Source organism: Acanthochromis polyacanthus, chromosome 1, assembly GCF_021347895.1.
Source record: "Acanthochromis polyacanthus isolate Apoly-LR-REF ecotype Palm Island chromosome 1, KAUST_Apoly_ChrSc, whole genome shotgun sequence".
NCBI lineage: Eukaryota > Metazoa > Chordata > Actinopteri > Pomacentridae > Acanthochromis > Acanthochromis polyacanthus.
The window spans coordinates 49,261,975-49,280,106 of NC_067113.1; the positions used below are offsets into that span (position 1 = coordinate 49,261,975).

The 18,132-nt window shown below is 40.1% G+C and overlaps 1 protein-coding gene across 2 annotated transcripts in view; it reads right to left on the reverse strand.

Moving 5' to 3' along the window:
* Positions 1-18,132, reverse strand: part of LOC110947979 (synapsin-3-like) — a 154,613-nt gene that overhangs the window by 87,824 nt on the left and 48,657 nt on the right. For both annotated transcript variants that reach the window (XM_051957584.1, XM_051957653.1), the window contains exons 5-6: positions 2,178-2,334; positions 93-182 (exon numbers count right to left, since the gene is read on the reverse strand). In XM_051957584.1, coding sequence (XP_051813544.1) covers positions 93-182; positions 2,178-2,334 — 247 coding nt within the window. The remainder of the gene's footprint in view (positions 1-92; positions 183-2,177; positions 2,335-18,132) is intronic.

Here is an 18,132-nt window from a genome sequence, read left to right on the forward strand (position 1 = left end):
TCTTTTTTTCCATTTTTTGTGCATGTGAAAGTGTATTTCCCTTGCTTTCTCTGTACGGTTTAAATGAAGAATAATATCTGCGAGGCACTCACCATCTGTGTGTGGTTGGGATAGAAGGTCTGTTCGTTCAGGGGGAATTTCTCCGGGCCGAGGGAGTGGTAGAGCTTAATCATCTGCGAATACTGCAAGAAGAAATAAACAAGTCAGACGTCATTATTTTGGCCGTGGAGGTCAGAAAGAAGCTTCTAGAAGCTACACCTGTGCTCACGTTTATAACCAGAAGACACCGGAGTGGAAGTCAACATCTGGGATTCGGATGGTGTGAGTTTTTTTTTCTTTGACCCTTTTAGATGCTGATAAAATATATCCTGGTACAGTTAGACTCAACTCTGACTGTGTGTGCCTGAACACCTGTTGTTCAATCCATTAACTGATATTTATATTCGGTATATTAAACCACCTCATCTGCTTCAGTTGACTCTTTAACCTGCAGCACCAACCAGCTTTAAGTAAATGCTGAAATTACACCATTTATCAGAGTTAGAAACCGTAAACACAGAAAGAATGATGTGATTTCCAACTTTCCGGTGGTCCTTGAATGACTCATCCGTGATGTGCCGTTTGGTCGGAAACTTAATTAAAGCTTAAAATCAAGAAATGTTTATTCGGACTGACTAATGGAGCCATAAAATGTAAAAACAGAAAAAAATGCTGAAATTTCTACTTTTTGTGTGTCCTTGAACTAATCATTTCTTACAAGGTATTCCATCAGTAAAAATATTCAAGTTTGTCAAGGCTTGAAATCATAATATTTCATCAAAATCACTTTATTCTACATATTTTATTTTAAAATTTGCCAAAAATAATTCTTTGGCATCAGCACGATTCTGTAAAAAATGAAAAAAACTCTGGACTCCTCAATGCAACTGTGAATCTGTTAATGAGTTAACTGAGACCAACAGCCTGGTGAAAAAAATCTGTTGGTGAGCTTGAAAGACCAGTTGCTTTTGTAAAAAAAAAAGAAAGAAAGAAAGAAAATGCAACATTTAGCAGCCACAAATTGTAAAAACTCATTCTGATGGTCCTTGAACTACTCGTCTCTGAGGCGCTGTTTCATCAGAAAACTTAACCAAATCTATCTCATATTTTAAAAACTGCCAAAAATGTATAGTTTGTTTTAACCGAATGAAGCCATGAGTGACTCAGCTGTGACCAACAAACAGACGACAAAAATTTTGGATATTTTCAGTTGAACTGCATGCAGTGTGTGCACAGAGCAAATTACAAATGTAAGTAGCAAAACATCTATAGCATGTGGAGTCACTATATGTTTTTCTGGTATTGGTAACACCTCCGGGCATTTGGAAAAATATTTTGCATGTTGACTCCAGGCTTTTTACATTTTTGTAAAAATAAAAAATCTTACAAATTCAACTTTTGTTTGAACTTTTTTTTAACTATTTATGGCATTCTAACTTTGTCAGACTGCACCGAAGACATTTTTGAGTCCTCTCTACTTCTAGTTATAGTTGTACTGTTTCTAAAGAGGTGCAGGACTTTATATTGCAGTGAAAACTGAAGAAACACCCAAAAGCTGCTTAGAGTTCATACATACTGCATTCAGAAGTGGGTTAAATAAGGGTGACGTAAGCCTGACTATAGAGCTGCACTGGCTCTAAAAATACCTCCTGTGTAATTGTCTGCAAAATGACATCTATAAAAAGGAGCGCTGCTATTTACAACTGCATAAATCCAAAGATGCAAGGTGCATAACTGGTAACTGACCGCAAAGGTTTTCATTTTACTTTTAAACTTGAGGTTTGCTTTGAAAAATAGTGAACAGGGCTGTAAATGTGTGGAGAAGAACTGCCCTTTTTTCAGCAAAATGATGCGTCATCTCTTGTTGCTTTAAACTCACACTGAAGGTGACAAGACTGCAATTATGAACTCCTGCAGATTCAAGCATCCACACGCTATTCACTGTAGCTCCCCTCAGTACAGAGTGACTAATAACACGTGGTAGTGGACGCCGACTGCTCCGCCGGCTCCAGACACAGGTGTTACAGCTCCGTTTAACGGCCCAAATAAATCAGTTGGAGGCAGCCACTCAGGCGGCGACTCACAACTGCTCTGTGTGGGTTAAAGTAGAGCACAGAGAGCTGTTAAAGATCGCTTACCACCCAGGGTTTGCTGCAGAAGTTGTAGATGGAGAAGAGAGAGTTGATGCTCGGGATGCCGCCGAAATGCAGCCCGATCACAAGGTTCCGGAAATCCTCACCGGGAATCATGCTGTAGGCGTGTTGGCGGACCAGCACGAAGTCTGGCTTGAAGGACCTGCAAAGAGACGGACATGAGAAAGAAAACCATGAAGCTGTGAATGCTGTAAGGTTCAGATTATCAATCTGGAGGGTTCTGGGAGATTGGAAACATACGGTTAAGATCTTGGGTGGTGAAATTAAAGGCAGAAGAGGCAGAATTAAAACTACTGAAATATCTTAACATCTACTAAATGGATTGCTACAAAAGTTTTAACGACAGTCACGACACCCAGAGGGTAACTACTGCAGACTTTAGTGATCCCGTAGCATCACAATGAAAAGAAATTTGGTACATTTTCATCTAGCACTATGACCAGCTCCAGTTTAATTAGTCCAGTACTTCCATTTATGACCAGTAACTGCTCAGCTAATATTCCACTTCGCCTCAGCTGTATACTAGCATCAATGTGAAAATGTTAGCATGCTAACATGCTAAAAAAAAAAAGATGCTGAACATGGAAATATTATTTGCTGAACTGTTAGCATGATAAGTGCTTTACCATTTAGTTCTTTTACACGACACTAAAAGGTTCTGAACATCATTTAAAAGTTAGGGTTAGGCTGTGTCCCATTTCAGCAAATTAATGAAAGTCTTACATGTTCCCACAATTCACATTTCAATTTTTCAGTTCAAAATAGTTCATTTCCTCATGACCATAGAACTCCTGGTTTTATTCCTGTTCTAAACTGGCTGTTTCGGTATCTGTAGCTTTAAATGTAGCTGAGCTGCTGCTGTCCCTGCCTCTTTCTTTTCAGGAAGAAGACTCACTCTGCATCTGTGATCGAAAGGTGATTGCACAACAGCTGATACAGACATGAATGAGTGTGTGAGACCCGGACTTTCTATTGCTTTTAACTTTCGCTGAACAACATTTTACATGGAAATATCACGAAGTGCACCACACAGCTGTTGCTTTCAACTCATATGTTCGATAAGTTTGTCAGGAGACGCTTTAGTGGTGCAGAGCTGCAGTTGGGAAATGGCTTTAAAGTAACTGTTGATTAACATGTAGTACGGGGCTGTGTTTCTGCGACTATTTCAAACTCATTCTGTTGTCTGACAGCAAAATAAGGAAAATGATAACAGCTTTATTGGGAACTCGACTGTATTAAGATGCAGTAAATGTGAGCACAGGGAGCAGGAGAGAAGTAAACAGATGGAAACACGAACCGATTTTAGGCTGAACTGAAGCACAAAAGCTGACACGAACAGCAGCACACCAAGTCATTTCTTTCCAAGTTTCAAATAAACGTGTCAACCATCTGAATGTCCCTTAGTGTCACAATTTCCACAGAACTCTATCCTGTAAGTATACAATCAAAGCTAATAGTAGCATCAGCAACATTAACCAGACAAGACACGAACGGTAAGGATTTTTCTATTGGTGTGGGGACATTGCAATCAAAAATTAAAGTACTCCAATAGATCTACAGTTCGTCAGATGCTAGGAGTACATGAATATTGTTATGTTCACTCTTACAGCCATCAGCAGAACATTTGGTGTTTTTTTGCTCATGGCTGAAACATTTTATAATTGGCAAAAGCAGCTCTAGAAAGTAAATAAACCTGGTATACTGAGAGGGAGCCATTATTTCTGGATGACTCAGGAGGGAAAGATTATGCAAAGCTTAAGATAAATGACTCTTGATTTATCAGTGGGCATGTAGCAGTTCAGTAAAATTCTTACTCGCCTGGAAAGCTGGGAGGATATCGAGTTGTGGGGGTAGATTGAGAAATTTTGAAAGTCTTCATATCTTAACAGCTTTTACTTTACACTTTAAGCTTAAAACAGCCACAAAACACAATAAAAACTTACTTTTACGTTTAAATTAGAGAGGAATGGTGGATTTACAGACATATTTAGCAATAGAATGTTCGTCTTTTGACTGATGATTTTCAAATTAAAGGCCAAAGAACCACCTTTCTGCTTAACACCTGACCCGACAGAGCTCAGGTCAGTCGTCTCCAGCTCACTGGCTCCTCCCAGTCTGTTGGCACATTAACACACTGTATCTGGGCCTTGTGTTTACAGTCGGGGGCTCCATTATTCACCGACTGGGCTGAGAGGGTGAAGAAATGCTCCTCACAGCACCTAATCTTTTTGGACCATCTATCCAATTAACAGCCTAATCCTTCCTTTACAAACTGTTCTGGGAGCAGTGCCAGACGGCCCATCGAGCACCTGCAGGGCTCCTTCAAACCAGCCCACAATTCAGGGAATTCACTTTTGACTTTTGTAATATTTTCAGTTTTCATTCGGGCATTGTGCAACTCAGATTCCTTTGATTTGCTTCTTTTTTTTTCCCTCCATCTTTCATGCTCTTACTTGTTGGCTCCTGGTAAGAAGCTCTCTGTTTTCTCTGCGGAGAGCTGATGAAAGACATTATACAAGCATTTACTATTTATACTTGTGTTTTCCACATTGCGAAACCCTTTTCCCAAAACTGTAATCGATCGGAGAGTAAAGGTGAAAAATGCAAATTCACAAACCACACTGTACTTCTCTGCATTTAAAGTATGTGCATTAATTTGGTGGTCCATATGTTTCAGTGCAGATTTAGCATTGTACTTCACATGCAAAAAAACATGCACATAGTGATAATAGTTTGGTTTATTATAGGGATCATGTAGCCTTGCCACGCTAGACCCATGTTCTGAAGACGCAAGGGTCTAGGACCGCTCGATAGGGAGGGAGGCGGGCTAAAAGGTTGTCTTTCAAATCACTCTGCAGCAATTGGGTAGGTATACAACCAATCAGTGCAACGAATAGGCTGACGTAGTTCCTAGAGCGCCAGCGGATTGTGGCTAAGTCCCATTAGCTTCCCAACCGGCGGAGCCAACTGGTATATTAAGGATTTGCCATATCCCGTCGGCATAAGTCCAAATACGTCTTTCTTCTCAATGAAACACTTCAGTGCCGTCCTTTGTTTATCTTTCAAGTTGAATTTTGGCTTCAAATCTTAAAGGGCTGTGGCCAAAGCTGAGTCGAAAGATAACTGTTTATTGTGCGCCGGTTGTTTCTGTCAGAATCGCCTCTGTCGTCACTTCGTTACGCCCGCCTTCTGACTCTACACTTCATGGTGATTGGTCCGGCCAGTTTTAGGAGAATCCAGCCTCGAGCCTTATGGAGGATAACTAGACCCACCCTGGCAGAGAATTAAATTCGTTGCCGTGGGTTGTCTAGCGCGGCTAGGCTAGGGATCATGTACAAAAAACATAAATCTTACATGAGAGAAAAGCTAATTTACTCCATCTGCACTTCCCTGAGAAAATAAAGTATAAATCTTTAGAAATGTTTCGGAAAGTTCTCCAGCCAAAAGCGGCTTCTGGGTGTTTTTATGCTCCTGTCACATTTTTATTCACTATAGGTTCATTTTTCCACTGCAATATAAAAGTCCTGCTCCTCTGTAGAAACAGAACAATCGTGGCTAGAAGTAGAGAGAACTCAGAGATGTCCAGAAGTTAAGTTAGAATGCCAGAATAAAGAAAAAAGAATCAACAATAGTTATGATTTTTATTGACTGCAAAAATTGAAAAGCCTGAAATTAACAAGTTCTGCATTTTTCCAAGTGTTACCAGTAGTAAAGAAGATCTCAGTTAAGCTGAAAACTCCCTGAATTCGTGCAAATGAGGTATTTTCCATGAATTTTGAAATGAGACAATTTAGCATAAAGTCATTTTGATGAAATATCTGATTTTCAGTTCCAGATTTGATTAAGTTTTGCAACTTCACCACTGACTCATTTACAGACCGTGAGAAAGTTGGCAATTTGTTGTTACTTTCTGTTTTTACAGCTTCTGGTTCTGATAATTGGTGCAATTTGGTCTTTTTTTTTTTTTTTTAAAGAAAAGATACCATGAATTTTAAACGATTGCCTGGTTTTGTTGTCCAGAGGTTTAAGGGGCTTATAATGTATGAATCTTTTAATGATTTAATAACTGTAAAGTCAAAATTATAAATTAAACAGGTTAATTAAAGTTGCTAGTTAGTAACTTTGTTGCTGGACACGTTGTGCACAATAGGTTCATCAGGAATTTTTCTACAGAAAAAAATCTGATGCAGCTGGAAGTAGCGATCGTGAGAGCAGTGAGACACAACCAAAACAAACCTGCGGGCCATAAAACCAGAGTTAATGGAACTCCAGAGTTGCAATAATTCTCTGCTGGGTGAAGCTTAAATAAAACAAGAAAATCACTCAGAGAGCAACGCTGCTCAGTCGTATCATTTCTGACAGATGAAATATTAAAAAAAATTACTTTGTGCTGAGTACAGGCGTGTGTTTTGCATGTGTACGTAATGTACGGATGCTGAATCACGTAGCCTAAATATGCAGCTGGCGGTGGGAATTGATAGGACTCGGAAACACCCCCACAATTTAATCAGTTGCTTCTTGTATCATTTCCAATGGATACGTTCTGATAAGTCTGCAGCGATTGGTTTGTAGTAGGATTACAATCATGTGATCGTCAACAGGCAGCTGATGTCGTGTTCATTTATTGTCATAGTTACAGTGACGGCATGCTGCTATCTTGCAGAAATCTTTATCAACTCCGTGGATCCACACTATAAGCCACATCACTGGCAAAATCTATTCACTTGGTCCTTGTTTCATTTCTGACCTTCCCTGAAAATTTCATCCAAATCTGTTTGTCTGTTTTTTAGTAATGTTGTTAACAGACAGACAGACGAACGGATGTATGTTGATCATCACGTAACTCTGCTGCGCTCCTTGGCGGAGTAAAGTAAAAATGACTGTAAATTGGTTGTCACAAGTCGACGATACAACACCCAAACAAAAGGTGAACAGCCGAAGCTTTGAGAAGGCTGCCTGCAGATGCAGACACTTGATCACACACACACACACACACACACACACACACACACACACACACACACACACACACACACACACACACACACACACACACACACACACACACACACACACACACACACACACACACACACACACACACACACACACACACACACACACACACACACACACACACGGCAGAAGGCTGCAGTTTGTGAGCTGAAATTTCAGCCAGGGCCTCCGGCAGGTTCGGGGTCCTCAAGTGTTGCTTATGTTAGACAGTTCGGACAAGACTGGCAGGACGGCTGAGGAGTGATCTGGCCTCGGCGACAGAGCGACTACAGCTGTTCCTCCCTGCTGCTGCACTCTGCTCTGCTATTTATACTGGACAGAGCTGTTTATTGGGACTCCAGAACCAAACCAGACTCAACGGTTTCCTCAGTGTCTTAAAAATATGAGTTCATCCATGTAACATGCTGTTTGTAGCGAACACCTTGTTAAAGGAGAGCAACATTCTAATGAACACCGTGCAGCTTCACTAAGAGATTTATTACACTTTATCGGGCTGAAACGAAATATAGACTCGAAGCCAAGGAGAGCATGCAGTGACTACTGGATGAATTCAGGATTTTCGGGTGACTGATGCTGACTTTGAAAGTGTCAGCACAGGTGTTTCTGTTCATACTACAACATTTTAGTCTGCAGACGGTTGCATCGGCCTTCATATCGAACGCATAAAAACTAACACGGGACTCTCACTGATGTCTCTAAAAAGCTGTTTATGACTTTGTGCTTTTTACAGGATATAGCAGTTGGTGGCAGATTGGGATGTAGCACAGTGGACAAACACAGCACAAGATTGTCAGTATAAAGCAATAAGAGGCACCAGGTACTGCAGCTAATCCACAAGTGTATATTGTCAAGGAAAATTATATTGGATATCAGCTGATATAAAATGTTAAATGAATTGGATCGAGGGGGGCAAAAAACTCGCTCTGTGGTTTGAAAAAAACAAAAAGTGAAACAGACACATTTGAAAAGTTGGAACTATATATTTTTGGTGTTTTAGTAATAAACTGGTGTGCAAGTCTTCTACGAAGGACATCCCAATTCTGGGATCGGGGTCGATCACAGGACTTTTAAAGTGATCGGTATCAACACAACCCACGCCTGAAATTGTTCACATCTATTGTCGTGCAGAAATTGGAGAAAAGTGCCTCGAAAACAGCCATCAGATGTCCTAATAAGACATGGGATTACTGCCCTACTTTATTTCAGCTTAATTTAACACTTGTTTCCTGGCCAGAGGTCAGTAAGCCTCTTACAAGTGTCTATCACGGTGCTCCTTTACAAGCTAAGCTCCAATAATGCTCTCTGCTTGCCAAGAGGAAACTGACCGTGTCCTCTGGTTGCTACAGTATTAAGTAATACGAGGTACCAGGTACTACTATCTAGGAAGATGGTATCAGGTGTCAGCAGATACAAAATATTAAATGACTCGGATCAGAAGCAAAAACAAAGGATTATGGTGGGTGATCAATTAAAAACAAACCTGAACTTCACAAGAACGTGTTTACACTCCAACACTGAGATTTCCATGTGTCTGACATATTCACACTGCAGCGTTTAGTAAGTCAAGACAGACGCTTATCTTTTGTTGTTCTATGTAAAGATCTCCTCACTACAGAAAGATTAACCGTCTTACATCACGGAAACACTGTTGTCTCACTGTGCTGCTAAGTGCTTGCACATATAAGAGGGACTAGACCTTTGTGCTACCTCATTACAACAGAAAGGCCAGATGCAGGAGACATTCAGCTCAGTGGGATGGCTTTCACCGAGCTACAGTTAATGGAGGCATTGCCCTATAGCAGCGGAGCGTTATGAGGTTTGTCACCCATTAACTTTGTTTTTGTCTCCCCTCACTCGGACTCGCTCTTCCGAATCAGGGCACCCCGCGAGTCATGGATTAGCACTAAAGCAGCGCGTTTGTGTTTTACGATCCGAATCGCTCGGGCCCTCGAGGCACCACTTCACGGGCGATATGCTAATGTACCCTTTGAATGGGTTATCAGTGGTGCAATAAAGGCTGATAAGAGGCGCTGATGGGGGATAGCAGGGTTATAGATTAGGACACGAGGACACAGAGGATCCATGTGGAATCATAAGCCCACTCATAAAACACTTGAATAGTAAATTGAGATGAATAGAGACCACTGTGCTGAAAAAAATATCCATGCGATCAATTCATCCTCACAGTCAACTCAAATAAACTTGCAAAAAATGAAACTCGAATTGAGTCATTTCACTCCACTGACTGATTTCTGAGCCACAAAAGGTGCAATATGCGAGATTGTGAGGAGAAATATGACAATAATATAGCTGGTCCAGGTTTCGATAGCAAGTTGTGTGAATGTTGGTAAAAGTTAGTGCATGTGAGTCCCTTCCATTGAAACTGTTGGTCCAAACTTAAACATTGTAAGAGAAAAAGTGCAGTTCAGAGACTCGGTTAGCACTGCAAATACTTAGAATTAAAGTTATTTACCCAACTTTTCTAATCAGAACAGATACTGAAATCGCGTTTGATCACACACCAAAGAAGAAACAACATTCACACTTTAGAAGATATGAAAATAATGGTGCCATATACTACATTATATTATTAAGATTACTGTACTGGAGAAAGCAGTCAGGGAGCAGAACACCACTTCATGTGATATCATGGGGTGAACTAAATGGAGACTGCGGTAAAACGATTAACCATAATGCTAGTAATACTTTTATTGCAGTGAGAAACAGAAAAGGCAGAAATGAGTCTGGATCAGAAAATGGTTGGGGAGTTCCTTTCAACATGGGCCGTCTATTCTTCAGCGAGAATTGGAGGTAAGAGCTTAATTATCAGTTTTTTCTGTACCTGAGGTCACCATCAATGACTAGAATAGTGATAACATAATAATCATGGCCAGCCAGGTTTTTATTCCTAAGTATCAATCATGTCTGATGTTATCCGAGCAGCGGAGTTATCCATAAACCCCCAACATTACCAAAAGATCTTGGACAAACATCCGGTCATGCCAAGATCCCAGACCAGATATCTTGTCTAATTTTCACAGAGGATGAAAAGCCAATGATGAAGAATTACACAGAAAAGGCAGCTAACCACCAAAGCCTCAAAAAACTCACTGGTGCCTTATTGTTCACTGCAATATAAAGTCCTGCACCTCCACAGAAATACAGCCTGCAGTTCATCCAAGAAGTCGCAAAAGAGCGCAGAATTTTTATTTTATTTATTTATTTTTACAGAATCTGGTTTAAAAAAATATTTCATTATTTTAATTATTCATTTGACAATAAAATCTTAAAAACCTGGAAGCAACATTTACATATTTTCTTCTAAATGTTTACAGGTGTTATCAATACTAGAAAAAAAAAAAGGTCGCTCCTGGCTGCTCTATTATTTTTTGTCATATGACCACTAATGGCTTCTCACATACATTAAGGATTGCAGATTTTTTTTTTTTTTTTTTTACAAAATATTGTCAGCGTTTTACGTTTAGCACACATTTTTTAAAAGTGACATGCAGAATGAAGTGATTTATCTGATGAAATATCATGACTTTAAGCTTAGATTCCAATGACAGTGAGGGTCACACATGATTAAAATCTGTTGTAAAGTGAAAAATTCAATGATTGTTTCTGTTTTCAGAGTTTCTGGCTCTGATTAATGATGTAATGTTAGCATTATTTTTAAACTTGCTGACAGACTTTAGGGTTCAAAGGGTTGAATCTAGAAAAAAACAGACTTTATAGATAAATACACAGCGAGCCTGACAGTTAGATAAGCCCATTATACAAAATACTGTATGCCAACAGGATGTTTTCATCAGCATTCCTGTAGCAGGAAACTATTCAAACTCAGGACAATATGCTGCCATTTTGTCTCCAGATCCATTTATCATACAGAATCTCTGACCTTCTAATAGGCTCCAAAGGGATGTCTGAATTGTAGGGAACATTTGTCCTCATACCGGCGCTGTGTCTGGCTCAAAAGCTGGTGAGGGCCTTATCTTCCTGCATCAGTCTGTCTCTCATTGATAAGGATAATCGGGGTAGAACTCGGCGGGAATGCCACAAATGTCAAACAGTACATACCAAGGATCAGCACAGCGCTCGCACACAATGGTGCATTGTGCCATGTTGGCTCTCCGTCGTCAGAGGGAAATGCACCTTAGAAAGAAAAGTCTGCGCTTTCCTATTAGGAGACTCTGGAGGGAAAAAAATAACTCAAAATTATTATGTGGGCACACAGCAAAACTGAACTTTCTTTAATACTCTGAGAACCCTATGGACCCCAACACTGGCTTTCCGTTTTGTCAAGAAAAACAACCAGAACTAATCTAAAAACTAGGATATTTAATCAAAATCACTTCTTATACATGTTTTTGTTAAAAATTTGCAAAAAAAAATAATGTGCAGAAATCAGATTCTGTATAAACCTGAAAATTCTGCATTCCTCGGTCCAACCAAGAAGCCACGAGCAACTCACCTGTGACCAACATGACCAAAACTCACAAACTTTCTGCTCTAAGTGCGCTTCAGTTTGCCAACAACACAAGAGAGCTAGTCGGTAGACATTAAGCATCACAGCAGACTTTCTCATGGTGCCCTTTTACTAGCTAAACTGATGCAACGCTCTTTATTTACTACTGCCTGCAGTCCAAGACTCTGCTAGTATCAGCAGTGTTAAACTAGTGGTGCAGTCAGGTACTACAGAAAATCTACAATACATTTTCTTTCATCTTTTGTTGTATCAGTTAATATACTTTCAATCAGTTAAATTATTAACAGCAATTATTAGAGTCATGATTATCCATTAACATCCCTAATGTCAGGTAAAGTAGTATTTATTTATGTTTTGTTGAACGTTTTAACTAATGTTTACACAGTTTGGGGTCACTTAGAAATGCCCTTATTTTTGAAAGAAACGCATTTTTTTCCAGTGACATGAACATTAAATTAACCAGAAATACAGTCTAGACATTGTTAATGTGGTAAATGATTATTCCAGATGAGACGGCTGATTTTTATGGAATATCTCCATAGGGGTACAGAGGAACATTTCCAGCAACCATCACTCCTGTGTTCTAATGCTACATTGTGTTAGCTAATGGAGTTGAAAGGCTAACTGATGACGAGAAAACCCTTGTGCAGTTATGTTAGGACATGAAAAAAGTGTGAGTTTTCATGGAAAATATGAAACTGTCTGGGTGGCCCTCACACTTCTGAACGGTAGTGTAAATTATTCTGGTAAAAGCACACTTTTATAACACTACAGTGACTTAACTCCAATATTTAAACTTGGTAGATCAATTTTGTAACATTAATCATAATCTATTTTTTACTGGAAACCACTTTGGAGCAACAGCTGTGGTTCTAAAAGTAAGTACTAAGTAAAAACCAGAGATTTAACTTGACATGAGTCCCAACTCAAACCATTCAAGAATTTTTGAAGTTGAAACATATTAGGCAGCTGCTTGATTTTATGTTCATCTGACTGTACATATAAAGCTAACATGGCCCTGAAGAACCCATATTTTTTCCTCTCTGTGTGCAGTGCTTCCCTGCAGTCTAGCATCATGCTGTGGCGTCCTGGCCTGGATCTAGGACTCCCTGTGGTTGCGGCTCGGTGGCACCAGAGTAGCCTGGCAGCGTCTCAGATCCTGGGCGGCGGCTCGGCATCGCCTCCAGCCGAGAGCTCGTCTCTACGCTGCACTGGAAGTTGCCAAGGTCACGTAGATAACAAACATAAAGCAGGCGGCGACAAGTAAAACAACAAAGATTCGTGTCAATCACGTGTGAAATCTAAACAGGAGAGTTTAAGCGACCAGCAAAACAAATTAGAGCGTGTTTAAGTTGCTTAACGGTGATTACGTTGAGGATTTGGAGAAGAGTCCCATGGGAGGCAGATGTAATGAGGAAAGGAGCTGCAAGAGCGATAGAGCGCCAGATGACCTCTGGCAGGAAGGGAAATGAGTGTTGTTAGGAGTTTGAGTGAATTAGCGGGACCATTTGTATTCACGGCTATATTACAAAAAGCGGAGATGGTGGAGTTCTTTCATTACAGTCACAGCGCTGCTAAAGGAAACCACCCCGAGGCCTCCTAAAGCCACGTCTGAACCCAGCGAGTCTGTGAGCGGGATTTATTTGCTCGGTAACAAGATGAACCTGTCTGAGGTATTAGGTATTGAGGCAGCTCCAGGCAGACGGTTCCTCCACTGATTAAAATAGGTTTTCAGAAGGGGGTCAAGGGGAAGGAGTGGGTTTTAGGATCGTCTGTGTGGTCTAAGCGCTAAATTGTCACCTCAGGTAACTGAAGCAGCGTAGTCTTGTTACGTGTGCTGAAGGGATTGAGGTGGAAAGAGGGGGTGGACCTCTCTGGTAGCTTTCAGGAGAGAAAATTAAATAGAAGCAGAGAGGAGAGGGAGAGAAAAAGAAATCAGACAAGGATCTGCTAATGTAATCTGCCTCCCTCCATCTGTGGGACGGAGGAATGTGACGAGGCAGTTCAGTCGAGGCCCACACATGGAATAAAAACGCCTATCAGAGCTGATCGCTTCCTCAAAAGCTGTCAGCTAATCTAAAGTATGGCTTCATATTCACAGAAAATTACTGAGTCACATTAGGGACTGAAATTGTACGTGATAATAAGACAGAAATGTCCGTCTGTTACTTCTGACTGCCATAAATGTGCCTCCTGGTGAGCATGAATAATAGGACATCCTCCATCTGTTTAATGAGCACATTAAACTGACTAAAACAGCGGCTTTCCAACCTCTGATGAATGCTATATTGTAGAGTTTTTGACCGCTAGTAGCACTATGGAGGAGGGCTGCATGATATAGCAATAGAAGTTGTACAATAATTATTAAAAGCTGTGCAATATCAATAAAAAATTGAGCAATAATAAGTGGACTTTGTGCAATAATCAAGAGAATCTAAGTAATAATTAATGGATTGTAACAAAGAAAACAAAATTAGTGCAATAATTAAAAGAATCTGTGGAATATCAGTAGAAACTGCACACTAATCAAGAGCATTTGTGCAACAATCAACAGAATCTGTCCAATACTCAGTAAAATCTGTGCAGTAATCAATCGAATATGTGCAATAATCAGTAGAATCTGTGCAATAATTTACAGAATTTGCTCAATATTAATGAATTTTTGTAATAATCAATAGAATCTGTAAAACAATCAAAGGGATCTATGAAATATCCACGGAATCTGTGCAACAGTCAATTAAATCTGTGGAATAATCAATGGAATCTGTGCAGTAATCAGTAGAATGTGTGCAATAATAAACAGAATCTGTGCCACAATCAACAGAATTTGTCAACAGAAACTGCACTAATTAACTGGATCTATGCAATTATTAATACATTCACTTCACTTTGTTGCATAAACACAAGACAAGATGCCGAAGACCTCCGCTGTTTGGGAAATCTTCAGTTTAACTGAAGACAAAACAAAGGCAAAATTTGGACCCGGGAAACCAGACGAACGGATCTGAATATTCGGGCCATCTCCGCCACAAGACGCCACAATGCCGAAATCGCGCCAAAACCGGTGTTTCGGCGCGAGCTCTCACACGATTTCGGAACGAGATTTGCTTTCTAGCGTCCTGAGATTTGGATACAGACCACAACAAAGAGCGATCGCCAGGTAATGTGGAGGTTTTCATTCACTTCTCATCTCTAATATGTTGTGGGACACTCATTGAGACCATCTGAGCCGGTCAGTGTGGGGAAAAAAAGCACGTTAGGGCGGACTTTGACGCGGGGGGGCAAGTTGCCCCATACTTTCCGCTAGCTGAGCTGCTAGCTGAGCTGCTAAGCTGCCTGCCTGGCTATATACTGAAGCTATGTCGAAAATTCATTTCTCCATCACTCACATGTATGAAATGACATGAAAACAGACCCCAGGTTGAAAAAAACCGAAGTTCCCCTTTAATCAGCACTAATTAATCGCCTGCTTTTATTGACCACAGGAGGTGCTGTGAGGATGGACAGGAACGCTGCTCTGTGGCTTCCCATCCTCTGGCTGCTGTGATCGGCCAGATTCCCGCTCTGAGCTGGAGGTTTTGGCAGCAGCGAGCGGAGAAGCCAAAGGGCTGACTACAGCAGTGCAGCAGGGAACATGACATAACTGCTGCAGCTCGACGCTCTGCAGCGCTGGAGGATGTGCAGCTCATGCCACGTTGCACGACTTCACAGTGATCTGCACAGTCCAGAAAATATGAATTCAAACAGTCAGATGTATTTTAGTTGTTGTTCAGGTTCTGTTCCTCAGTGCATTCAATTAATCAGCGGATAGTGTATTAGACAAGTTTGTATCAAAATTAAACCATTCATCACAGCGACAAACTGTAAAAACAGGACGAAACATCAGATCTTCAGATAGTTCATGTGTGACTTTGAGTTTCTCACTGAAAAACAACCAAATCTGATCTTTAAAAGGAAAACATTCATAACACTGTATTCTACATTCAAAAGTTCAGTATATAGTGTAAAAAAACAAAAAAAATCTGCATCTATGAAACCATGAGTGACTCAGCTGTGATCAACGGCCATTTTGTAAACATTCAGGGACTTTTTGGTTGAACTGCAGGCAGTGTTTACACAGAACAGGTAGTAGAACAGTATGAAAAGATTTTTTTTTAAATGTTTGATCAAAAAGAGCTTATTCTAGAAAAAATATACAGTTTGTTTTAACCAGACTCTGTAAAAACCAAAAAATTCCGTGGTTCTTGGCATAACCGTGAAGTGACTGCTGACTCAGTCATGACCAACTGTCATGTGACAAGACTTTTCAGCTGAACATCTGACAAATATTGATCATTTATCCAAAATATTTAGCTGTACAAAAAAAAAATGCACTGTTTGTTTTAACTAGATTCTGTTAAAAAAAAGGGGGGGGGGGGGGGGGGGGGGGGAGCGAATATTCGGATATCAAAATTAATATCCGGATACCGCCGTAGCAAACGAATATTCGGATATTCGGGTTCAGCCCTACTCTTTACTTCTAAACACAATTGCTCTGTTTCCATAAAGGTGCAGACCTTCATAGTACAGTGACAAATAAGCCCACATGGAGGAAAACTGACGGGGGAAAAAGGAGAAAAAAACGACCTGCGTGGAGTTTAGAGGGTTAAATATTCTTTAGGTATCATGTACGATACATTGTCTCCAATTGGATTGGACATATTGAACCATAAAGCAGATTAATATTTATCCAATTCATAGCTAAACATGACAAGAGTGACAGAAAGATGGCATGAGCAGCAGTGAAACCACAGAACCGTGAGAAAGTCAGCAGAGGAGACGTGTTCAAGTCAGAGGTCGGACTGCAGTGAACACACCATCGAGGACACGTGGAAAAACCGGAACCTGCTTTAAATACACGACAGGAACGTGCCTGAACGCATGTGTTCAGTCCTGCAGAGCGTGATTCATGTGTCCTCTGTGTTTAAACAATCATCTGGTGGTTAATCAAACACATTAGTCACAAAGAAAGCATTAGTTTCATCTATAAAAAGATCTTAATCATGGTTATTGTTGCTAGTTCCTCCATCCAAAGAACCCTCCACTGTCGGCGACCTCAACAATATTATCAACCAATCAGGCTGCCAGCTTGAAACAGCCGTCTTATTATTTGGAGTTAAGTAATAAATGATAAGCGAAACAAACATTTGCACCATCTGCTTCCAATTCAGCTTCTCTGTCGTTACAGCCGTCCACACAATAAACCTCAGTGTCAGCCGACAACAGGTTTCATTGTAACGTCGGACACATTAGCGCCGCTCGATTGTTCTCACTTCGTTCCCGTAAGTGTGTGGAGACGAGGCCAAAAACACAGATTAGCTGACAGGAATGGTGTGCACATTTATTTATATTAACAGCTATGACAATGACTTTACCCCTGAAATATGCAGTGAAATTTGTTAGATTTCTGGGGCATTCCATATAATACACACATTACTGAAGGAAAACCACATTGTCAAGTGGAATATGTTTAACAAAGAATCTAATTTTCTTTCTAATTTCAACAACCTGTAGCTGCAGCAGTGATTTAATACCACTTTTTGTGGTATTTTGAGAGTTAAGTTGACATGTTTGCAACAACAGCAGTAAGTGTTTCTGGCTACAAGACAAAAGTAAATGTTATATTTACTCTCATTTTGGCACAATTTTGGTCTCAACCGCTTCTTCTCAGGCACTAGAGCAGCTAAATGTTCCACTTTCTTCACAGTTTTTTGTAGTGTGTACATGTGGAGGCAATATGCAGTCAGATTTTAGATTTATAGAAAAAACAAAACAAAAAAAACAATAGCAAGCTTTAGTGGTGAAGTTAATGCCATTAAATTAGTGACAATATACAGAAAAAGAAGTATTGCTTCGGAAACTTTACACAGATTTGTTTGTGGAATGAAAAATATCTTGTAAGTTTCACAACAAAAATGTAGAATAAATGTGTTTAGTCGCTATAAGCACTGAGAACCTGTCAAAAAATCTGATATGTGATCTATGCATCTACATTCTTCATATTATTATTATTACTATTGCATGCAAATTGTTATTGTTAAACATTAAAAGCAAAAAATACACCTGATCTAATGTAAAGTTATACATAATTATGAAAAATTACCATATTTTACGGTATTTTTTTGGCACTACAGCAGCCGGAATGTTACCGTTTTTTGATTTTGTTTTTTACCTTGCAGATTAATTAAGACCAGCTTTGCTAGCTAATAAGTAGCTTCCTGATTACCGATAAGGTGCTGGCACTGCAACCAGTGAGCCAGCAGGATTTATCAGCTACTTAGCTGCAACTCCTGGTTGTTTAAGAAGCATTTTGCAGAGTAGAATAACATCACGGTGACACTGTAGGAGCTAAAACCTGTTCTCAAAAGCACATTAAAACAGCAGAAGAGGCGACGA